The 25,464-nt window shown below is 38.0% G+C and overlaps 1 protein-coding gene across 1 annotated transcript in view; it reads right to left on the reverse strand.

Annotated features, from left to right (window-relative positions):
* The window catches only part of fto (FTO alpha-ketoglutarate dependent dioxygenase), a 182,233-nt gene that overhangs the window by 107,565 nt on the left and 49,204 nt on the right, over positions 1 to 25,464 (reverse strand). Inside the window, exon 7 of the mRNA XM_038302975.1 lies at positions 18,231 to 18,350. Within this exon, the coding sequence (XP_038158903.1) occupies positions 18,231 to 18,350 (120 nt within the window). The remainder of the gene's footprint in view (positions 1 to 18,230; positions 18,351 to 25,464) is intronic.

A 25,464-nucleotide genomic window follows, 5' to 3' on the forward strand; every position in this document is an offset into this window, starting at 1 on the left:
CTGAGTAACGCTAAACTTATTAAATCACCGCAAGCGTATTCATTTTAGGTAACAATAGTCATCCATTGATTATTATTTGCTGACCAGACTTTTCCTTTAAAATAACACTGTTCAACTTTGAGCCACTAGGGGCGCTGCTGAAAACAACTGGCAACAATGTGAGGATTGTAAAAGTAAAAAGTCTCCCTCTGTGTTATAAAAATCTGATAGCTGACCACTTTGGGCCAGCAGATTGAGAAGTCATGGATTTACATATAAAAGAAAATGCCAAATTTACTCGTCTAAATTAAATCCTACATCAGAGAACCAAAATATTTCTGTTCAAGTCTCATATCTATTTTATTGACTGCCAACAACTTTTAGCTCAGCTCTCGTGTTTAGGGCTGCAAATAATGATAATTTTGCTAGTAATCTCTTTATTTTTATTAATCATTCTCACTAAGTAGTCACATTAAGTAATTAATCTGACTATTTTTCAATTAATCAATTAATAATATCATAGCAAAATTTGTAAAAGAAGATTTTATACAGAATTTAAACGAGGAAAAAAATTTTGCCGAGAGGAGTTCTGGATAGAGCATGTTGACGGACTAAGAGATTTCCTTTTTTTGTTTACCTAGGTTTTTTTTTTGTGGTTTTTTTTTACAATTTTGGTATAATTGCTGTTCTAAGTGGGTTGCATGTCAGCTAAAGCCATGTTTTAGAGTCTTTTTACTCCAGTTAAGGACTAATTGATTACTAAAACTATTTTATGATCATTTCAATAATCCTATAAATTATTAATTTGGTAAATTTTTTCAGCCCTACTCATGTTTATAGACGGCTCAGACACAAAGTGGCACTGGTTCATATGATGCATTCAACGGCGATTCACATAGGTGAATTTATGAGAAGAGCAGCCTGCATCAAGTGCTATATACTCATTTAACACAAGAGTTTCTGAGACCTCTGCATCATCTTTGAAATTACGGTTCTTAAAATCCCTGTTGTACGCAAATCTGACCTATCTATAAAGGATGATAAAGAAAAATCAATCAAAATTGATGCAAATAAATGATCTAATTTACTTAAAATAACTTATAAATATGCGTTTGTTTTATTCCATTTGTCTGAAAATTCAAAGACAACTCCGAAAAAAAAAAAATACAGGGTTAAAATAAATGTTAAATAAGCTAGAAAAAAAAACAATACATGCCCAAAAGCCACACAGTGTTTGCTGCTTTTCTTCTTAACAGACAAATTAGCATTAGCGGGCCTGCCAACCTGGTAGTATGGAACAAGAGCAGGCAAGTGGATACTTACTGGTTATAAAATATTATTTTGATTCTGATATATACACCTGATGGAATAAAAGCAGAATAAAGAGCATTAGATTTAGCTGTACTTCTCATGCAGTTGTTGCATGATGATATATATTTTTGCCTCATTTAGAGTTAACACTATAATACTCACTGGTTTAAATAGTAGATTGTCTTGGTATGGTCATCTGCTCTAATTTATCAGTATTTTAATCATTGATATTTCCAAAAAGAGCGTTTTTTTCTTGCAAGGGAGAGGGAACTGTAGTAACCTTCTATTAGCCTGACGAATCTGATGGTAAAATGTTGGTTAGAGCAGTGATGTGTTGCTATAGGCTCCATGCAGTAGGAGAAAACTCCACTTCCTGTTGCAACTTCTCTGGCATTCATTAAAAGGGCTTTACATGCTGGGAGTGATGTGATGGAACATTTTTAAAACCTTGATTCTAATGTCCATGCCAAACCACAAAACAACTAGAGTAATATTTCTGGTTTTATTTAATTACTTTATATTGTGTACCATCAGTACCAGACTCTAAAAATACTCTATTCAGAGACTTACTGGCATTATCATTTATATGCTTATTTATAAAAAGATCCCTTTAGAATCTGACATGGACTCTGAGGCATTGTAGCTGTTATTATTGTGTGAGCGTGTGTGTGTGTGCATTTATGAGAAGGTAGCTGTGAGTGTGCTGATGTGTTCTTGCCATCACCATAGTGACAGAAACCAAGGCCTTTCTACTGAGTTGACCTCTGTAGGGCCTTAGGGCCATCAGTTACGTCAACCAGTAAAATGGTCTTTGAAAAACACAGCAGATTATATGGAGTGTAAAACATTAGAAAAATGTGTCTTAAACATCAGAGCAACTTGTTTGAAGTGACAAAGGGTTGAGGAGAAATAGAGACGGACCCGAAAAGGAGAGACCCCTGACAAGTGATTTTGTTTGAAGGCTTTGTAACACACTCAAGTGGGCAGGGACGCTGTCTTTGACCCTTAAGGCAGTCCATCTTCTAGGCAGAATACGAGCAGGATGGTCGGACATATGCTTTACACAGGGTCAAATGAAGCAGAACTCAGAGGCTTTTGTGGTGCTTTCTTTTGGTGTGAGAAGAAAAGGCAAATCTGCTGTCAGGTCGGACAAATATCACATCAAAAGTTTGATCGTCTCTTTTTTTTTCTTTTTTACTAATTTATTTTTGTGCCTTATTTTTGTAACTAATGGCTGTGGAGTCTATTTGTTTCTATGGATAAATCACATAATTTTTTTTCTTAAATAAAATTTCCAGTCAAGTGAAAAAAGGAGAGTGCCAAACCTTCTGAGCGGCCTTAACTTGAATGCACAATCCATCCATCAAGAGAAGCTTTGAGAGGCCCTTTGACTAATGATGTTTGCGATGAGCGTGACGCTCAAGCACCTTCTGCTCGCTTTAACCCCCTCCCCTTTCTCTTTTTCAGTTTATGAAAGCTGAGTCTAGATTCTAGCTAAATAGCAGATTGCGATCAGTGCCTGACTCTCCTGCCAGTAGAAAGATTTTTGCTGACTGGGGCCAAAGCCAGCCTTTCTAGGCCCAAGAGTTACAGTGTTACTCACACTGCACCATACATCAGGTCTTCAAAAATGCTAAACCAATAAACAGAGTTTCTATCCATCTTGACATGCTCACGCCGAAGAATCTGGTTTTAGAAGAGGGGGAAATGCCTGCAGGGGCAGAAATGCTCAGCTAACAAAGTTTTGATTGACTGCGTGGGTTCTGAGAAGTAGTGATTCTTCAGTTTTAGCATCTGGCTGCAGTAGTTAGACTTTACAGGCCTTCTAAAATGTCATGTCCGACATCAAATGCGAAGCAGCTATAGCAGCACAGTAAAAAAGAGTGACCTTATATGAACAGGAGATTAGGGTCTCAGAAATATAGTTTTCTAACCATAAAACTGTGTACTTAATCAAACCCATGATGCCTGTGCATTAGCTATAAAACATATAAAAACACCCCCCATAGCATTTAAGGTAAGTTACAACTATGGTAAAGACAAATAAGTTTCCACAAAAGATGAAAAAGTGTTGAAGCTGTGGAACATCTGCAAACCTGAACCTTGAAATTAAGTACATCATGTGCCTGAGGGATGATAAAAAGAAGGAGTGGTGTTAATGTAAGATATCCATAGGACGACCTGATGAAAGCTGATACTGCATAAAGAGAAGCAATAAGATCTACAATGAATAAAGAAGGACTTTATGGCTGGACTCAAAATCCTGACCAGAACATGAGAGACAGAAATTTACACGACTTTACAGAGATTCAAATAGACTGAGAATAACTCATAAAAACACAGCGTAGCTTTCTGGACATATGGACTAGCTGTATGTCTGGTGAACACAGTTGATTTTCACTTCACTTTCACTTTCACTTTATTTTTTTAGCAAATAATCCAACATCAAACAACAAAACAATAATATCAATCAAAACAAAACCAACAATTTACCAAAAAAAAGGAATAGGCTGAAGCAAATCTTATTATTGCCTACCCTGTTTTATACTTACAACCTACCAGGTTCTTTACTGCGTATATAAATATTCAAATCTACATAACATAGGATTTTATCATTTTACATTTTAAAGCCCTTTTAAAATTCACCAAGAAAGGACATAACTTTAAATCATCATTCAATTCATTCCACATTTTCACACCAATAACCGAAACACATCTAGACTTTATCTGTCTCTTTTCTTTAGCACATTCAAATATAAACAAACCTCGCAAATGATATTTATTCTCTCTTAACTTAAATCATTTCTGAATACCAGAAGGACGACTTTTTTTTCACTGCTCTATGCATTATTATCAGTATTTTTATATAAACAATGTCTTGTGTTGCTTTGAATGAAGAGTTTATCAGTTGGTTCACGGTATCCCACCTTATTAATAAGCCTTATAGCTTTTTTTTGCAACTTAACTAACTTATTAATAATTGTTTTATTTGTATTTCCCCATACTTCTGAACAATAAGACAAATAAGGCATAACCAAAGAGAAATATATAATATGCAGGCCTTAAATATCTATTCAATCTTTTATTTTAAACAATATTCCAATAGATTTTGCCACCTGCCTTCATTTAGGAAGGTAGGTGGCAAGGGTTCCAATAAAGGGGGAAAGTGAAGTTCTGCTCCCAAAATAAGACAGTGTCCTTTCTGTTGGGTATTCAAATTCTTTTTTTTTATTTATTCTCAAAATTGATCTTTATCACACATCTCTAGAAGAGAAAAGGGTCAAATATCTCAAATGGACTAGTATCACACCTTTATGGATCTCCATTAGACTTGGTTTTTTTTAGCTACTTTATAATCTGTTAAAATTCTTTTACATTATTCTAAAATCATATCTGCATCGTCTGCTGTTTTTCTGAGTGTAGATAAGATGGAATACATTATTTAAAATCCCTTCACAGAACTTGGCTATCAAGTAACAGACAATGGCACACACCACTAAGCAGTTAAATATAACTGGATTATGAACTCACGTACTCTTACTGTCTACAACAGTGAGGCATGAAAGCCACACACACACTAATAGATTTTAGATTTAATAATGCCTGTTAGACAAAGCCGTATACATTCCTCAAAGATCTTTGAGAACGCTGATATAATCTAATTAAGTAAAAGGAATTAAAGCTGAATATGGTACGCTTTGGACTGAGTTACTTCATGGACATAATTATTTATAAATCAGAAATCTGCACTACAGTGCAGTCTCATATCCAAATGCTCAGCTTTCACTTGTGTGCATGTCTTTGTTGGCTGAGTGGCTGTATTTTTAGTTTAATCTTTCCTCGTAAGAGTCGTTAATTAGGATGATGTTCAGCGGCCAGCTTTTATTGCAAGTGTGCTGCATTTAATCTGCATTTGGAAACAGCCCCGATGGATTTTTCAAACAATCTGTTATTTGAAAACGATACTAAACAGCAAAAAAGGCGTGGAGATCAATCACATTATCAACTGACATTTCTGAGAAGGCAGGAAAAACCTGTCATTCTGAAAAAGTCTGTAATATCCCTCTGAGATTATTAAAGTATTTCTGATTCTGAAACAATCAGGTTGATGTGTATTATTATGGTTAATTCTCAATCATGTGTCTTAATTTGGTTGTGCACTACAATAAATACAAATACTGGCAAATGTTAGGATACCCCACTTATATTTTGTAATCTAAACCACAGATGCTATAATTAGAAAATTCACGCATCTTGAAATACAAATTGTCCTTAAATGTTTAACCAATGTACTTTTTCCATGATAATTTTGTTCTAACTGTCCATATGATTGGTTCTCACTCAGAGAGGCTAATGAGAGCAGCTAAAAGGTGTTTATGAGACTGTTAGCCAGGAGAGGATGCTGCCCTGCAGCTTTCACCCAAATAAAAGAGTCATTCATTACATCCAACATGACCCTCTCATTACGCACAAATAGGAATTAATGAGTACTATATCGGGCACTCCCAGCTGAGTGAGGCGGGGCTCGCTAAAAGACTGGCGTTAATTACACTGTCCTACATCTCACCCATTTAACACCACACATCAGATCTCTTTTTGCAGAGAAGAAAAAGCAATGGCTTTTCCTTATGAAGCAGGATGGACATTCAGAAGTGTGGACATATGTCTACAGAACATGCATGTCAGAATAGAAAACAGTTGTAATTTATTTTAAATTCTAGCTGGAGAACAAATATTTTTAGTTTGATCTGTGCTGTTGATGCTCTCATTTAAAATATGCTCACAAAAAAAAAATGCTATCAGCGCTCCAAGGACGTTTACTCCTTTTTAGCATTCTTCCTCAACTTGTTTTGAGCATCAGCTTTATAGATATTCAGCCATGGTATCACTGGTTGCTCCTTTGTTTTACCGATAAGGTTTAGGTCTAAAAACATGATGGATTCATCTCTTAATTCTTATATTTTGGACCATTATCCAATAAGAAATTCCTATTCTGTGAATGTTAGAGACTAGGAATGTGCATTATGAAATGTATAATAGAATCAAAATGGTGATGATCTAGTTAACATGAATTTTGCTCAGTTTGCACTGAAAAAATCAATAAATTCAGCAGGAAAAGTACAGAACAAGTTTGGGACTGATGTTGTTGGTGTGTTCTGGTTGAACAACTCAAGGAGGCTTATGTTTGACAGGAGTTAAATTATCCATAACAAGTAAAATGGAAATAAATATAAGATTTCTGTGTATTTTGAAATACACTTAAGTGTTGTTTCGTGTAACATAAGCTTTAAAACCCTTTTTTAAGTACTAAGCTATTATGCAATTTATTTATAAAACCTTCTAGTCTCACATCTTTTTTTTGGTTGCTTCATAGTTCCACAACTTGTCCAAAAGATTACAATAAGAAGATGTGGGTTTTATCTCTTAACCTGAATAAAGTCCTCTTTTTTCTATCATTATTTTATTATTTAACCTCTTTTAAAGCAAATTTTCTCCAACAGGACTTGGACAAGAAAAATAATTAGACTACTCAGAATCAAACAATCTTGGTTAAGTCAAACAACTATTTATTTCAAACATTCAGATACCTCGTATAGTTTATGGTGCTACACACTTGAACAAAGTTCCTATTTTGTGGGATGAGGAACACGTCACAACAGATCTTCACCTTTCCTAAACAATATTTTTATATTACTCCAATCATTCACGCAAAGCTCAAACTTAGACTTATCAAACCAAACTACTTTATCCCAATTAAAGTGTCATGCAGCTCAGCTCTGTTTTGCTGTTTCGGGAGTGACTGGCTGCTTGACACTCTCTGGTCCTGTCCACTCTGTTAAATAGGGTGAGCAAATACACCCGTCTCCATATAAATCAACCTTATACCTCTCAGTTGATATTTTGCATATTATTTTTCATTATTTGGAATATTATATGCTCGCTTCTCCCAGTCAGGCTGTGCCAGATTGTCTCTTTGCCTGCATGAGGTAGTTCCAGTGCTTGTGTGCATCTCTTACCTTACATCTCCTTTGTTTGCCCTCCCCTAAATTGATTCTGATCAGCTTTTTACTCCAGTCATGACTAGGACTCCCTCTGCCTCTAAGCAGGCTGTTCAGTCTACCACCAGACTGTTTTGCCATCTTCCTCCTGTCCAAGCCTGCCTAGCAGGCTGTTCCATCTGCCACTGGCCTGTTGAGCCTACGTCCATATCCAGTTCAATTGTTCATATCAACATCTCATTAAGTGCAGTTATGTTAACTGTATTGTCAGCTGCAGTCTCATAGATAAAGTCCCAGAAGAGTTTAGCGAGCTTCATGTTCCCCATTGTGATGGTAGGACAGGTGGATATTGTCTGTCATACAGACTCTGCTACCCTTCATACAACTAAAGGGCAGACTATACTTCTGCAATCGCACACATCAAATATCGCTTGGGTCTGGTCGTGAACCAGTTTTTCTGGTATGCTTCTGCACCATCGGTCTGGAATTTCTAGGGATGCACAGCAGTTTCCCGCCAAACGCGCAAGGGGGAGCCTGTTCGAGAACTCGCGAGAACTTTGGCGGATGGTCACGAGAACTTCGACGGCGCCGGCGAAGTGTTTATCTTCCAAAACAACAATGGCGTTTCTGCAAGATATCATGGTCACGGAGATGGATCTACATCAAATAGGAACAGGTTCTGTTAATGGAGTTGGCAAAAAGACTAATTGACCTTTCCTCGTAGTTGACCATTGTAGTTGTTCCTCGGTTTTTAAAAATGGCACGCCCCGGCACCGAATCGAGAAGGAGGACCACACAGACAGCCGGAAAGGCATACCAAGGACCAATCACAGCTGTTTTTTGTCTGCGCACTTCTGCTTGAGGTCTGCGTGGGTTTGCAACCATCCGACGCATAGTCAGGATTTTTTTTAGGTGCGCGACGATGGTTGCAGAACCTCTGTGCGGGGGGTGTGGTCGTGCACAGAGATAAATTTGACGGTTGCAGAAGCTATGTGTCAGAAGCATAAATTGGCCTTTAAACAGTAAGTTTTGGCCATATTTACCTACTCAACCATTCTGCTCACCGTGCAAAGAAAACGTGTGATCATCCTGCTCAGCAATCAAAAGCTAAAAGAAATATGTCTCCAAATCACACTAGATTTATAGGCCACAGTAAGAGAAAATTATTGATTACTAATAAGAAGCCTAACGAAACAGAAGAGAATAATATAAGCTGAGCCTTTTAGCTTTGTCCATCAGGGATTACAGGGAATATGTTTTAACTCCGTACTGAACTGACATTTTGTTATACAAAAAAATGCAGGTTACAGAGAATAAACTATGCTGGAGTTTAGCTAGTTTTCTTGAAACTATGCATGCAATGTGTTTCTGCGCAAACAACTCACCAACATAGACTCCAAAGCAGTATTTTGGGTTGTTTTGTGCTGAAAACCGGAAAATGTGAAGGGCCTGGGATCAGTTGACAAGTTTGATTAGTGGTTATTTTGGTCATGGTCATCACCCTCCCTTCTCTGTTAGTTTTTGTTTCCTTATAAATGTTATCTTCAGATCTGGATTCCACTGGAGTATAATAAAACCAGAAACCAGATTACCTTGTTCACACCTATCTTCTATTCCGGTCCCTAATTAGGTTTTAACAGTTTTTCACTTTGAGGGGGGTCTGCACATAGGGTGGGTTGTTTTCATTTTCATTAATTGGTTTCATTTATTGTTTCATCTGTATGGGTGAAATAAAGCCCTGTGAGACCAGAGCTGTGATTAGGGGCTCTGCAAATAAATGTGAGATGAATCTGAGCTGGAGATAAACAACATTAAGAATGCCAACCACAGGAGCTGATTAAGATTTAGATATGGATTAAAAGATTTTTTTAAGAGAACATACAGAGTTATTGGAAGCAGACCTGTGTTTGTGTTCAGCTTGGCTTTCAGAGCTCAGCTGGAGGTTAGTTTTTTTTTTTTTTTGGTTGGTTGTTTTTCTGCATTGAACCAAGAAAAAGGACTGCTTCCTCTAAGCTGTAATATTTCTGTATTTTATTGATTTTCCTTACTGATGAAGATCTTATAATATCTAAGTGTAAAACCAGCCTTTGGTACAATTATAGTAGTAAGACTTAGGGGTTTGTGTCTCACCGGCTTTGTAGAGAATAACCTTTTTGACTGTTCATTGTAAAACATCCAAAGTTAAAAACGGGCTATAAAATAAGTTCTTGAGTCATTGCATCTGGGTTTGGACTTTGGCAGGACCATTCTACCACATAAAAAGCTTTGGATAAATGTTGTTCATTGTCTTGATAGAAGGTGAACCTCTATTTTTTCAGGCTTTTGCACATTTCCTTCCAGAACTATCGTGTACTGAGCTCCATGTGTCCCAAAATGTGGTTTTTTCAACATAATTGACCATCGCCATGGTGAAGTAACAGCATTGTTTTTTTCTCCAAATGGTGAATTTTCAGTGTAGAACAAAAAGATTCATGTTGGTCTCATCTGAGCTCTTTCTTGTGTGTGAAAAACTGCAGCAGAAAGCTTCTTAAGGCTTTATATCAGAAATTAAAACATCAAACCATTCTTCAATGAATCAAGATCAGCTGATAGTTGTCCAATAAGCAGATTCTCCAGTTGAGTTCCTCCATAGTTACCACAGGCATCTCAGATGTTTAATTCTACCTGCGGCTGGTCATATTTTGGTGGATTTGTGGTATCTGCGTTCTCTTTCTGTTTTTAGATAATTAAATTCTGTGTTTTGAAATGTTAAAAGCTTTAAAAACAAAAAATAGACGATACTTAAAACTTTACAAAGTTATCTCTGGTGGTCTCTGGTATTAATGAGAGCTGTTTGCTTCCTTATGATTTCGAGCAAACTTTACAGAACACCTAAATTTATAATGAGGTTTACATTTTACACGGCTATTTCTTTAGTGAAGGCAGTTGGTTACATTAGACTTTGGGGAGTGGCAGCCTAGTGGTTAGGGCATTGTGCTTGGAATCCTGAGGTTCTGAGTTCCAGGCCCACTCCCACAGACTGCCACTCTGGGTCTCTGAGCTAAGACCCTTAACCCCACATTGCCCCCCCCCGGGCGCCACTCAATGGCAGCCCACTGCTCCCCAAAAGGATGGTTCAAATGCAGAGAGTTTATGTCGTTGCTCTGTACTTAAAACAATTTAATGACAATAAAAGCTGGGAAAAAAGTAAGTAAGTACAGTAAATGATGCTGAATACACCACACTTTTACTAATAACTATAATTTATCATTTTCCCTGAGATCACAATTGTGAAGTACTTTGCATTGTCTGTCACATTAATTGCAGTTTGTGGCTGCGATGTGACAAAACGTGAAAAAGTTCAAGAGGTATAAAAGCTGTTGGAAGTATCACCGAACAAGACAGAAAGCGCTCGCCATGTGTTTCCCCACATCAAATGGAAAGTCTCATAATTTCCTGTTTTAGTGACAAATAATGATGTTTCCTTTTGTCTGTGGCAACTTCTTTTGCTAAACTTCAGTGACATGATTGCCTGTGAGAGGAGTAAACAATTACGCCTGGATCAAAGTAGAGCCATAATTATATGTCAAATGCTGGTTAGCATTAGCGTCTCTCTTCAGGTAACAGAGGGGGCGTGCTTTACTGTGAGGTGTTCGGAAATATCGCTTTCATCTTTTTATACTTTCTCCCCCATCAAGGCATGTTTTAACAAACACACACTTCATCCTTCATCTTTCTTTCCCTCTCTTTTCTTCTCTTTTTTTTATTTTTTCTTGATGGTATGACTCAGGGAGAAGCTTGGCCCTGCAGCCAATGCCGCCGTCCACACCGAATGCGATTAAACGGAGCAGTGATTAATCTGGGCTGCCCCATAAGTCCTCTTTACCACTTTAAAGGATGTTATCTCCCCCTCCTCTGAAGGTTTATCTTGCTGATCGAGGCCAAGGATGAGGAGAGGAATAGGAGGAGAGCGAGGGTGGCTACGGGTAGGTGGGAAGAAATCAAACTAAATCCATACAGAGGTAAGTAAATGAATAAGCAAGTAAATAAAGTGGGCAAATAAAGCAAAGCAAGGATTGAGGGTGCTGCTAAGCGGATAAGGCAGATCAGTCTCTGTAAAATACCCATTTGTTTTCTAAGAAGACGAGCTGTCTTCAAGGCCCACGGATGGAATTAACAAAAAATAAATAAACAAAAACTCTCAGTGTTACAATTCTGACAACAAAACTCCTTAAAATAAATCTTCTCACAATAACACTGCAAAGATAAAGTGAAGACGTTACTTAGCTGACATCCAAAGGCAGTATGTAGAGTTTACGAATAAAAAACATTACTTCCTGAGCAGTTGCTACATACAGACAAGCAGTCGATGATGATGAAGTTTCACTCACCTGCAGCGGGTAACAAGTTGTTTCAAGTCGGAGTTAATCATGCAAAGGAAAATGCAAATCGTATCCTGCACAGAGCCTTGGGACATGATGTTACGAGGGGAATGTAACTTAAATAAAGCAGCTCCAGTTCTGATAACGGCGCCTCTGACCATACCTTTCATTTTACTGTTAAAGCTAATAGTGTAAAAAGATCTGCAGTCATTCTCTCAAACCTCCGTCTGTTAACCTGAACCTGGTTTGGTTTTAAACGGGTCAGTTACTGGTATCAATGTTCTGTTTAAAGACAAAATGCAATAATTTGCCATCATACTGTTACATCATACTGTTCCTTACATTTTAAAGCAACAAAGAGGAAGCAGAGTTATGCCCCTTCTCCATGTATTGCTGCACACTGCAGGTCAGTTGGCCTAAAGCAGACCAAAATTAGTTTTGAATTTTAATGAGTCAAAAGTGATTTTTCCCAGACTCCAGTTAACACTAATGATTTCTATTCTGTTTACCATCACTTAGCAGTGAAGATGTGACAGGTCGCTGTTTTTAAGCAAAATGTGGAACATCTGTTTACTTTTATAAAGGTAATGCAGCTTTAAAATGATTTCACTGAGTTGCACATTTGTTACACCTGTGTAACTTTGCAGTAATTTAGAACAAAGTAAAATGTAAAAACCGTTTTGGATCAGAGTGACTTTATAAAGAGCAAAATATAAAATCTACATATGACCCAATAAAAGGTTTTTAATCAAAAAATTATTGATAGATTAGCATTTTTTTTAATTCCAAATTTTCTGCCACCACATAGAATACAGAATACAAATAAATAAATTAATGAAATTACAAAATCTCTGACAAAAGGAATAAAATTGATCTGAAATGATAAAATTAAATGTAAGTTTTTATTGTATATTTTTTCTTAAGTATATATAATGAATATTTAACAAATATTTTTTATTAATTTAAGCAGCTGTAGGACTATTTGCTGTATATCTGTTTTATTTGCATCAGCTATTATATCTCAATTTATATTAATATTTTTGTTTGACATTTTTGTAAAATATTAGGATACCTTGAAAAGGTGGAGTGTTTTGCTCAATGATTTCACACCATGAGACTTTTAACCGGCCTGCTATGCCTGTTTTAAACTCCAAAATGGACACCAGTGTTTTTGTCCTTTCATGCAAACCTCACCATACTACTGTGACGGCGTTAAAGCTGTGCAGGGCTCTCGTTTTCTCTTTTTTTTCTTTTTTTTTTTTTACCTCTCCCCGCTCCGGCTTACAGCGATGTTGCAGTGAGATTCTGTCGTAGACAAACCTCTGCGGGATTCCATTCAACACTAGTGTACATCTTTAGGTACAAAGCTGAGGGCTGCACTGGCTCCAGGTAACATAAACGCTCCCTTCAAGCCACCGCGTATATCTGCCCATGGAAATTCTCTAAAGGGGTTTAAGCGTTTACGAAGAAACACTATCAGGCATTGCCGAAAAATTCAGCTTACCCTGTTGAATAGGGACTTCAAAGAGAATTGCAAATACCTTTCGCGCCGCTACATTTTCTCCCCTTTACTCTCCCCTTTGCTTGCTCTGCCTCTCCGTGTCTCTTCCTGCTTCTTTTCATTTTCTTTTTTTCATGGTTCCAAACATGAGCTGTAGCGTGATGTAAAATGTATTATCAGCCATATATTTCCTCTTTAAATGAAGAATAACAATAATCTTGGAGTAATTTCTTTCTCACTCAGCCCTGTCTAAATAGGGCAAAGAAAGCAAGCTAATAAAGAGTGGATAAATAAGGCCCTGCAGTAATGAACGTGTGGATTAGGGCCTCTAGTCTATGTTCCATGATAAGGGGGGGAAAAAACACTACTACTATCCAGGTAAGAGCACTTACTGGCTGTCATGGAAGGATAAACCACTATGCAGCTGCACAATTTACTTCCCCCACTCACATTGTGCGCACACAAACAGACGTTACAAATAAATCAACATCCGCACGCTCAGTCACACACACCGTCAGGGCATGAGAACCACGAAGAAAAGAAATATAATAAACATATAAGCCTATTTATTCAGCCTGGGCTTTAAACGCAAAACAATATGGCGCAAAGAAACAGTGTGATTTAATGTTGGAGATAATAAATGGCTTCATAATGAGCAATAAAAATGATCCCTTAACAGTTTACTGCTTAGTTCACACTTATAATTATCTGGGTTGCATGTGTGCGTTTAGAGCGGGAATAAAACTGTGTGCGAAGCAAAAGAGAAAACGAGTGCTGGGAAACATCTAGAGTCATTCGGGCCATAAAAAGAGGAAAAAAGGAGGAACAACCCCTAAGAAAAGGGCCTCTTTTCCTCTACACCTGGACTCTCCACACACAAAAACACACACAGCAAAAAAAAACAACAGACGTTTAGTAAAATTATTTAGCACAACGGGAAACCATAACATTTATAATGTTTTACAAAGCCATCAAATAAAGAGAGAGGGGATTAATTGCCCTGGTCCGACCTTAAAATAATTATTTTGAGCGCTGCAACTCTAAACTCCAACGAAATTGATACACTTTGATAATTAGATTCTTGGCACTGACCCGCTGAAGTCAATAAAGGTTATTAAGGCCAATTGCTGTCTAAACGCATTACGGCCAGAGTAAACTGTCCGTCGGAGGCCCCTGCTACTCCAGCGCCAATATGATAATCCATTCTCCGTCCTGGGGGTTTCTTCCCCAGCGCCTGTGTCTCCACTCTGCCATACAAAACCAGATTGGATTCACTTAACCTTTCCAGGACTTTGATCAAATGAGCTCACACAGCAATAACATTTACATTGACCACCCGCCCCCCCCTGACTCACACACAAACCTTATCTCAATCCTATCTAGCTCCTCTGACTCTACAGACTCCCCCCCCCCCCCCCCCCCCCAGGTTTGCTCAATAACCTAATCAGCTCTTGATGGCGGCCGGGCCAGGTTGCGTATGATTGCGAGCGCTACTCACCTCAGCAGCTCGGATTGTTTCCGAGGACTGTTATTAGAGGGAGGACTTTGGCGGGGGTTAATATGGTCACTGAGTAAAATCCCTGCACAAACACACGGGGCTGCATGCATGCAAATGCTTGCCTGCATTATAGATCATGGGGGGGTTGTGAGAATATGTTTTACATGTTTATTTGTGACCAAAAAAAAAAAAAAAGTCAGGAAATGGGGAGTGTTGGGTCGGGTGAAGCGGAGGGAAACGTGGCCCTGATATCACTTCCTGTTTAGTACGCCTTGAAGTGTACAAATGTATCCAACAGTGTGGATCCCGTTCATAAAGAAAGTGGATTAATTTCCTTGATAGGCATTGAAAAGATTTCCATCTACAAGACCGGTTCTCCTGTCAAATCAAAGGGGGATGGATGGGGGGGAGGCAAAGATATGGGGAGATGGAAGGAGAGAAAGAGAGGAAAACAACAGAAATAAAGAGTGAGAGAGGAGAGGAAGAAGAAGGAAAAAGCAGACGGGGTGTATTGAAATCTCTTTGCAAGCGCTGGCTTTTGAAGTTGTGAGATGAGCAGCCACAGAAGTCAGGAAAGTGACAAATTAGGGAAAAGGCTGTACTGCGCAAGCAGAGCTGCTAAATCAATTAAAGTCATGCCGAGTGCATACATTAACATCAATGGCTCGAGCAAAAACACACACACACACACAAAAGGACAACTCAGGAAAAAAAAAAAAAAGAGAGAAATGTGCTCATGGTCTCGCCGTCACTTCTTCCACCACAGCGAAAAAAGGAAAGATTAAAAAATAATAAAAATACCACACCGGTATTTAAAATATTCTGCATAAAGCCAAGATCTTCTGCCTATTGTGACTCACAAAGGAGCCATTCATTGTTGCTAGTTTAAGGAAATGTCACTATTGTACGACTGCAATGATAGCAAGAGTCCTGAGGGAGAGCGAGGCTCGGAGCCAGACGGTTCGAAACGGAATCCAGCGCCCTGGATCACAGGGGAACACAAAAAACCTTTCAGTCGCTGCCCTTCTTCCACCTGCCCAGAACAACCTTTACCTACCTTTACCTTTACACACATTATCGCTCAGCTAAGCTCTCACGTGAAATATACTTAAAGACTATTCAGGGGAAGAAAAGAAAAAAATGGCGAGAAAGACAGTGGACTCGTTTTGTTTTGCTTCTTTATAAATGTATTTATGTATTTTATCAGGATGTCATTCAAATAGGAGGATGAGCATTTGCATGACAACAGGCTGAGGAGCAGAGAGGAGCCCGAGGGAGAGACACTATCCACATACAGGAGAAGGGTCTTTCCATATTGCAATACTCTTCATACAGACTAACAAACGCGTACACAGCCCAACACATCGCTGCAGCTAAATATGACAATAAAGCAAGGAAGCCTGGCTGTTTGCATTACTATTTTAGCAAAGATGAAACAATAGGCTCTTTTATTGCAACGGCGCGGTGTATAAAACAATGCAGCGTCATTTTATAAAGCCTATTTAAATAGACACGTATTTGTTATTTTAAAATACCCCGGCCAAAGGAAAAATAATAAATAAAAATTGCGGCGCATTAAAATCTACTCTGCAAGCAGCCAAAATATGTAAATAAATAAATGGTAAACAGCATCTGCTCACACTAGGTCACTCGTATTTCACCAAATTAGACGGCGCTGTCAATTGCTGGCTTCAAAATGTAAAATATATGCCAATATAGGGGACTGCAGGAGAGCCGGCCATTATTTAAATAACCCAAAGTAATTTAGGGAAATGTGTTTTAATCCAACAGCAGAAAAGCCTCAGCTATCTAAACCTCCCAAAGAGGAATCTATAAGCCATATTTATGAAGTGCTGTTTCATCAGCGGATCTGAGGTCGATGCATGTATGTAAATACTGCTAGCAAAAGCAATAATGTTGTCTTTCATCACAATAGAGAATCGTTACCTTTGTGCTCATGTCAGCGTTTTTCCCTTTTTTTTTTTGTCTAATATTCATTTCTATCGCCAGAAGAGATGCTTCCTTTCGAATCTTTCCGCATCGTAAAAAAACAAACCTGTTTAAAAATTATTTAATCTAAAAAAAAGTTACTCTTTTTAATCTACAATAACACTGTTATTTTAGGTAATAATAAAGGAAAAAATAAGAGATATTTATTGTCAAGTATATTGTTTTTTCAATAAAAAAAAAGTGAATATTTTATTTGCATTTGAGCGTTTGCACTGAATAATATAAAAATAACGTTTAAATAAATATAGAAGAAAAAAAAAAACACTGACATATGAGCTTTCCACTTTAGCAGTGGCCTTTTACTGAATACAGGTCAGAATCACACACTTCATCTATAGCCAAAGATGGAGCACTCAAAGCCCGTCACCCAGCCTCTGTCAGGATCTCTGGATGCCTGAGAGAGACGGGCCGCTGCCTGAGCTGAGCAGCAGAGGCACCGCTCTCCCCTTCAGCCCCTGTCTTTATCCCCGCCTCAGCATTAGATGTGATTACTGCTCAGCGCTCAGCACTGACAGAGACCCAGAGCTCCCAGAGACAGCAGGACTGACTGCAGGGAGGCAAAGAGAAGATCTCTTAGCTGAGGAAGCAGCTGCTACAGTGATGCAAGAGTGCCCCCTGCTGCTCCTAATGTCTGGGTATGGAATGCATTAACTGATTTATAGGTATAGAAAATAACAATAAAATGTGCATCTGAAGGTATGTGAATGAAATCTTTTCAAATAAAGACATATGGGAGGCCTTGTTGGTTTATGAGCTGCACATAACCAAGGCTATGTGTGAGTCTGATTAACTAACGGCATAATGACTGTATGCTAACTTAACAGTAAGTCTGACATTAAAATCCTATCGGTTTAAATTGGTTTTATATATTTTCCTTAGTATTAGATGTGTGCATACTTGTTTATGTGCAAAATGTCTGTGATGCTACAGGTAAACCCATTGCATCTAATTTCAGGTTATTGGGTAAGAATTTAAAAATCGTGTCTTCTCCTCTAAGGACTTTCTGATGACATTTACAGTTGGAGTTTATCAGCTAAAAAAAAGTCAAATGTTGATTTGTTATTAAGAATGGATTTTAATTGTTTTATATGGTTTTATTTCAATACAATTAGAATTAAGAAAAATAAATGATTTTAAAAAAAGATTCATTTTCACTTTTTTTAATATCCTTTTGAGAATGCTTTTTTTCTTATGAAAGGAAACCTTGAATTTTCCGCTTAAATCTGCCCGAGAAATTAATCATTTTGCACACACTTGAATGTAGGCTGTTCAAATAAACATTGATTCAATTTTTAAAAGAATAAAAAATAAAATATTTTTTTTAAATACCTGTTATAATTTATAAAATAATCAGGAATAGATCGTACAAATACATCCTTCATTATCAGATATTATCAATCAATTGAACTTTATCAACTGAATATTTTCCAATCATTTAGCAATATTGTCTTAATTTTGGTTGTATATGTTTTGATATCTAATAAACTGCAAGGAAATACAGCTTTTTCCGATATATAATTTTTTTTTAAAAGCTGTGCTACGATGAGCAGCATGTCTTAAAGCCGCCCTACCATGGTCTCCATGAGCTTCCAATCCTTCTCCAGCTGCTCCATCGGTCGGGACCACCAGCTGCAGAAGCGGGCGTAACGCTGGCCCTGAAACCAATACTGTCGCAGCCATTCAAACTCCACCTGAGGGAACACAATCAAGCTTCGGGTTAAAATATATTTTTTCATATATCTTAAGATTTAAAAATGTATACTTCAACAAGGACACAATCTAATTTACCTTTTTCTATCAGAAAAAATAAAATCTTGGCAAAAAAAAAAAGAAAGAAAATAAATGCACCTCCTTGTGTTGGATGTAACTAAAATGTCATCTGCTGATGACAGGGTGTTAAGATGAACTAGTGTATGTGAGACATTCCTCTAAAACATTATGTGGTAAAACCTAAGCCAAATACAGGAAGCAGAGATAAAACATTTTTACTTTTTTTTTTTTTATATTTTGTGACAAAAAAACAAAAACTTCATAGTACTTATGGGATTTTTTTTTTTTTACGTAACAGACTAATTCAAAGAAGAACTGAAATGGAAAAAAAAAGATTAAAAATTTTTTTTTTTTTTTTTGAATAACACTGAAAAGTGTGGCCTGTATTTCTCTTCAGCCCCCTTTACTCTGACACACTAAAGTAAAAGTTCCTTCAAGTGTCTTTAGAGGACAACTAACTACTATATAGAGTTTGCCTGAGTGTAATTTCATCTCATCATAAATCTAACTGTTCTGTTTAGGGTTGATGTTAAACATAAGTGAACAGGTAGCATCAAAATAAACTAGACTCTTCAGGCAGGTTAGTGGTAAATTTACAGTGAAGTTTAGCTGAATAAGGTTCTAAGACGATATGATCCATCAACTGTAGATAGAAGCAATTTGGCCTAAATGTTACCCTGTTAAAATACACTACAAGGTGGGCATTAATCAAAGACATAAACTCATCATACTGGAGCTCTGGAGGTGCTGCAGAGATGTACAGCTCAGGGGAGGGAATCTGTCAAAAAATTCAACCATTGGTCAAGCTCTACAAATTGGTCTTTGTAAAAAGCAGGAAGGAAAAAAAACTTTGTTAGATCAAAGGAATCAGAAATCCTGGTTGTTGTTATTTAAGCCATGTAGGGAACAGAAAACATTTTAGAAGAATGCGTTCTGGTTGAATTACACCAAACCAGAGCTCTGCTAATCAGTAAAACCTTGCGTATTACCATAAAACGCTGTCTCCTTCATAACACGGTGGGGACAGAATCATTGCTTGAGATGAAGTCAGAGTTTATGGGAAGATGAATGACTCTGAATACTGAATACCTGTTAGATGGTAAAAAAAAAAAGACTTCAGGCTGGTTTTACCTTCAATCAAGGCAGCAACCGTAAACATAAATATTAGCCCCTAGATGTGAAAACCTTGTAGAAACAGACCTTTAAACAAAAATTATAGCTTCAGTTATAACAAAGTATAGTCTTAGAGGGAAGTGACTGAAACAAGGTGGTGAAATTGAATTTAAATCATTGTAAAAATCCATATGTAGTAAAACTAGGCTCACCTTTGTGTTTTACTATTATATGAAAATCAAATGAAATAAGATTGTGGATGGAATCTATAAAAAAAAAAACGGTATGGATGCTTTTTAAATACAGTGTGGTCGTACAGTATAGCATAACAGCAGCTGCATTTATACCCCTCACAGCAGTATCCAGCTGTTTGATGCTTCTAAACGAATGTAAGCGATTTACTGATAACCACCCGTTCATTGGGTTCATTGAGAATCACAAACTGCAGAGAGGTACGAACATCTCCATAAAAGCAGCCATGGATCTGTGTTTACACATCATCCACACTGCAAACATTTTTTTATCTAAATAAGTCATTTTTTCTTAAAATAAGTGCATTTTTTCTTGAATTAAGGATTTAAGTGAGACCCTTGCCAATGGAACAAGACAATTTACACTTAAAATAAGAAAAAACCATTGCATTTTCTTATTTATTGTCTTATATTATCTAGATACCTTATTTTAAGAGTAAAAATACTAATTCCATTGGCAAATCATCTTATTTACCTGCTCAAATTAAGGGCAAATACCCTTAATTTAAGAAATTTTTACTCATTTTGAGATCATTTTTGCTGTGCATATTAAAACACATCTTTACTGATATACATATGTGAAGATGTGTTGCCGATCAGTATTTTTTGAATGTTTTCAATTATATACATTTAAAAAAACTACTCTACAACGATGCCAAATATTTCTAAATGGCTCATGAGTCCCAATAAGGTCAACGATGCCAAACAGACCATTAGCAGTGGGTTTATCTGTACATTAAAGCATTCTACAGTAAAGGGACATTTGTCTATCTGGACATTTGTCCAGCTGAAGCTAAACAGGCTGCAGGTTTGCAGTAAGCCGGTAAAGGTGTGCACTATGATTGATTAATTCTTCAACCATCAGCAGATTCTGCAACAGCTTCTTCCCAACTGCCATCAGACAGCTGAACTGTTGAAAAAAACTCTAAATCAAGTCACAGACTCTGCATCACACTGATAACAAACCAAAATACTGCGTATTTGCACCATATACATTTGTCTTGAAATGCTCTCAACTTCCATTTCAATGCATTTTTGCACCATGTTGTTTTTTTTCTCCTATAGTTTGCATTTGATAATCGCTGCACTTTATGAAATGGAAATGTTCACTTTACTGCTAACCTGCTGCACATTCAATATCTGAAAGCTGTAGAAAACATATACAAAATGACAATAAAAGTTGCCTAAATCTAACCATAAACCATAGATATCCAGACTCTTAAAACATGGTTTTGCAAACAGCAAATTTGGAATAAAAAAAAAAAAAAGGAGAAATATGTTCTTTTTTTTTTACAAACCTTCCTGTGAGCACACCTGAAAACCCCACCCATCTTCCGTCCTCTGCTCCAACATCTGTAACTGACAGTCTCTGCTGCTGAGCCAAGCCCTCCTCCTCCTCCTCCACTTGGAGTGTTTTTGTTTCCTGCTCTTTTGAAGTGCTGAATTAATCCTCGGAAAGGATGCTTACCGTAGCCAGGTGTAGCCTCGCTACTTCTGACTGTGTTGTTGTGAGTTTGGGCCTGAACCCAGAGAGCTCTGTTGTGTTTGTGCCCCTGCTTGTACCTGTCTTCTTAAGAGTGTGGCTGGCTTTGTTAGGGTTTCTGCAGAACATGGCCATGCGGGTGTGTATGTGTGTGTCAAAGATTATTCCAAATGCTACAAACATCAAGTCAAGGCGGTGAGATGCCCTCCCCCCTCTGAAACGTCCCACAAAGCAGCATCCACCCAAAACAATACAAACCCCCCCCGTAACAGCCTGATGTAGACAACTGCACGGCACAAAGTCTTCTGGCGTACAAAAGGGTTGCATATCACATAGAACTCGGAGTTCTATTGTTTGCCTTTTGAAAACTATTTTTGTTTATTGTTCTTCCAACAGAGCATTAGCAAACGGATGAAAATGAGCCTTTTCAGCTGCCAACTTCCGATTTATCTCAACCAGTTTAAGCTCAATAATACGGCTGAAGATGTCCTGAGGAATTAAAAATTTCATTTAGATAATTATTATGCATTTTTGGTGCTTTTATCTGTTGAATTTTGCATTACCATATTAGTATTTTGCACTGGTTTTCAACTAAATGCAAAACATTGCAAAAGTTTTCATACCCCTAGAACCGTTTTACCTTTCCTCATGTTAAAATGTAAACTTGATTTTACTTTATTATTGTTTTAATGCTTTAAATTCACACTGTTAAGTGGAGTGAAATAAGGTTCTTAATATTATTAAAGAGTATATATCGATTACATTCAGCAATCCATTGCTTTTACATCCCTGAGCGAAAACCCAGAGCAACAGAGAACAGATAACAGGAAGTGGAGTTCATTTAGTAGGATCTAATCTTCATAGAAATCCAGCTGTTCTGTAAAGACCCAGCTTCATTAGAGAACACTACTGAACAAATAGCAGTGTGAAGACGAAGAAACACTGCAAATGGGTCAGGAAAAAAGGTGTAGAGAAGTTTAAAGCCAGGTTAGATTAGAAAGTAATATCCTAAGCTTTAAACGTTTCACCTAGCACTGTTAAATCGATCATCTGAAAATGCAAGGAATACGGCAGGACTGCACGAGGCACGGCCAGCAGGCTGAACTGACAGGTAGGTCTAGGAGAGCATTAATCAAGCAAACAGCTAAGAGGCCCGACGGTAACTCAGGAGGGAGGCCTCTGCTTAAAGATCGACATGTTGGATACGGTCAGAATTCAACTTTTTAGTCTATTTTATTGGAGGTAAACGAACGCGGCACATGACATCCACACAGTTAAACATGATAGTGTCAGTATCATGCTGTGGGGATGCTATTCTTTGGCAGAGGGAGGGAATTTGGGCAAAAAAACTGGAGTGTTGCTGCAGGTTCCAGCAGGAACAGGACTCTAGACACACAGGCAGACATTAAAAACATCAGCTGTGCTGCTTCCATCAACACCCTTGTTTATAGATGTTGGAGATCGGCCTGTTTTCCAGTGTGGTCCTGTCTCTCTGACTGTGACTAACTGGATGTGCTCTCTTCGTCCTCTGGCATGGGAGCTGGCTCGGAGCTCGTCTGCCTGGCTGTGTGTTTCCTGGACGGGGCCGCCTTTTACAGCTGCTTTTTGTATCTCTGCTTCTGTCTCCTTGAACCCCAGTCGGCCTCAGCAGATGGCCGCTCACACTGAGCCTGGTTCTGCTGGAGGTTTCTTCCTGTTAAAAGGGAGTTTTTCCTCTCCACTGTCGCTACAAGCATGCTTAGAGTGAGGGATTGTATTTGAGTCAATGCAATCAATTGGTTTTCCTTAGATAGAAAACTTTGTATCAATTTGACTGTATGATCTGGTTGAACAGTAAAGTGCCTTGAGATGACATGTGTTGTGAATTTGGCGCTATATAAATAAACTGAATTGAATTGAATTAAATGGAAAGGCTTAAATCAAACTGTCTCCATGTTGGAATCCACCAATCACAGGCAAGATTTATACAATGCCTGAACTATCCTGCCAAGTCTCTCCATGTTAACAGATAGACACAGATCCCAAGTTCATACAAAGCCATACCACGATTTTAAGATTTTTATTGTATGCTGTACGAGATGCAACAAATAAACACACATTGTGTCTGTTTTGCTCCCCAATCTTTGTTTTACTGCATGAGTCTCAGTGAAATGTAGAAAGGATTTGATTTCAGCCCTAAGTCAGTGTGTTCAACGAAGACTTCTCTGCCAAAGCTGTGAAGAAGAAACATCAGATATAATTTCTATATTAAAAAATAAAAATATCCTATAAGAAATAAATGTTTCTTTTATTGCTGCCAGTTTAACATTATTAGCTCATAATAAAAATGTAAAACACAAAGGGCCAACCTGTGGTCATATTTTACAAGGAATGCTAAATAGGATTAATGTACAAAGCACATGAAGTTCTGAGCTATGTATTTATAATTGCTTTGATTCATATTCTTTTTTTTATATAAAGAAAGGAAAGAGTTATGATATATTTTCTATGCTCTATTTTCTAGCTCCCAAACTGTTACTATAAAACCAGCAAGCAGAAATATATTCAATTATTTAAACCTAATTCATCTTTTTTTCCTTTTTAATATCTGAGCTATAAAAAAAAAAGAATCCAACTAAAAAGTTAGGGACATCTTTCCAAAGTATTTCTTCAAATACTGACATTTTAATGTGGTCAGAAGAGAGTCACCTTCCCCTCCATCACCCCCAAAACAACAAAGGACGAGAACTATTTACACAAACAACCTGAGAGAGAGAGCTGTCTGAGGTGGAAGCTGTGCACACAGTCATCCTGCCATTTACTCCCAAAAGGCTCTGATCACAGCGGGGATGACATGCAAGGACTGCTGCATGTCAGGGAGAATACACAGCCAGTGGCACTGCTCAGCAGCCTCCCAGTCGCTCCATACAACACACCCTTCAAAGAAATGTCATCCTTTATGGTCCCTTCAACACACTCCAAATCCACTCCCCTTCGATCACTACAGCTCAAACACACAACAAAGCTGCGAGGGCCAATATATCGGACGTCCTTTTCTCCCAGGCTGTCCCTCCTTCTATCTCTCTGATTGTCTGCTTTTCCTTTGGTGGGAAGAAACCAACCTGTGTCTCCACTTTGAGCTGACATGGCTGCCTGTCCCCCACAGCGCAGGCCAGAGGCAACCACAAAGCAGGCCATCTGAAAGCCGCTGAGGAGCACCGGCTATTTGGTATTTGGAGTCTAGCCACCCAGCTGAGAGCTGCCAAGCAGGAAACTCAGACTAAATGCCACCTTTCCGTGAAAAAGAGAGAGACTGTTAGGCTGAGTTTTTCTCTGAGATGGTAAGGGAGGCTGGCTCCCCTGCGGCAGTCGCTGTCATCTCTCCAGGTGATGGACACACTAACTATACATTAGCTCCAAATTAGGCCAGCGACCACCCACTATGGCGACTCTGCTGGTGAAGCTCAGAAAACCACTTTTATTCCCCATTTAATGAGGCACAATTATTTTTTTTTTCCTCACACCTTCACAGTATTCCCAGAGCGGGTCCAATCAATTTCCGGGGCCGGGGCCCTGAGGTGAGGGCTGATGAGAGCGTGATCGATCCCTCTCTGTTTACCAATCCCAGCCTCCTTACACCATGGCCAGAATAACTGCTTTCCTCTAACTCTCTGTGGGTCTGCAAACACTTATCACTCACCGGTGTGAGCCTCAAGCTGCAAAATCTACTGTAAAGATGATCGAATTGGATTTGCTCTCACAAAAAAAAGATATTTTGTTATTTTCCAGTGTTACTTTGACATTCCATCTTCAAACTATATCAATACATTTACACTTCAATCCTGGTTTTAATTGTAAAGTACGGTGAGACACCAACACCTACATCTAAATAAATTAAAACACAGCAGAAATTTTCATTCACATTAAAACCTCTATTAGAAATGTTAAGTTATTCAAATTCAATATTGAACAATCAGAGATGGTCAAAATATATGAATGGAAAGTTAAGTGGAAGGAAAAAGGTCAACAAGCAGCCAAGAGAGGCCAGTGAAGTAAAGCCTATTTTAGAGTGTAGTGCAGATTTCTGAGGGCCACCACACATGGACACATCCAGGACATATGTTCCAACTCCTCTATTAGGGGTGGAACGTTCACAAAATCCATTGTTCCGTTTGGTTCACGGTTCCGTGGTCACGGTTTTCGGTTCGG

This window comes from Cyprinodon tularosa, unplaced genomic scaffold (assembly GCF_016077235.1).
Source record: "Cyprinodon tularosa strain WSP-4 unplaced genomic scaffold, ASM1607723v1 ctg50, whole genome shotgun sequence".
In the NCBI taxonomy this organism is placed as follows: Eukaryota; Metazoa; Chordata; class Actinopteri; order Cyprinodontiformes; family Cyprinodontidae; genus Cyprinodon; species Cyprinodon tularosa.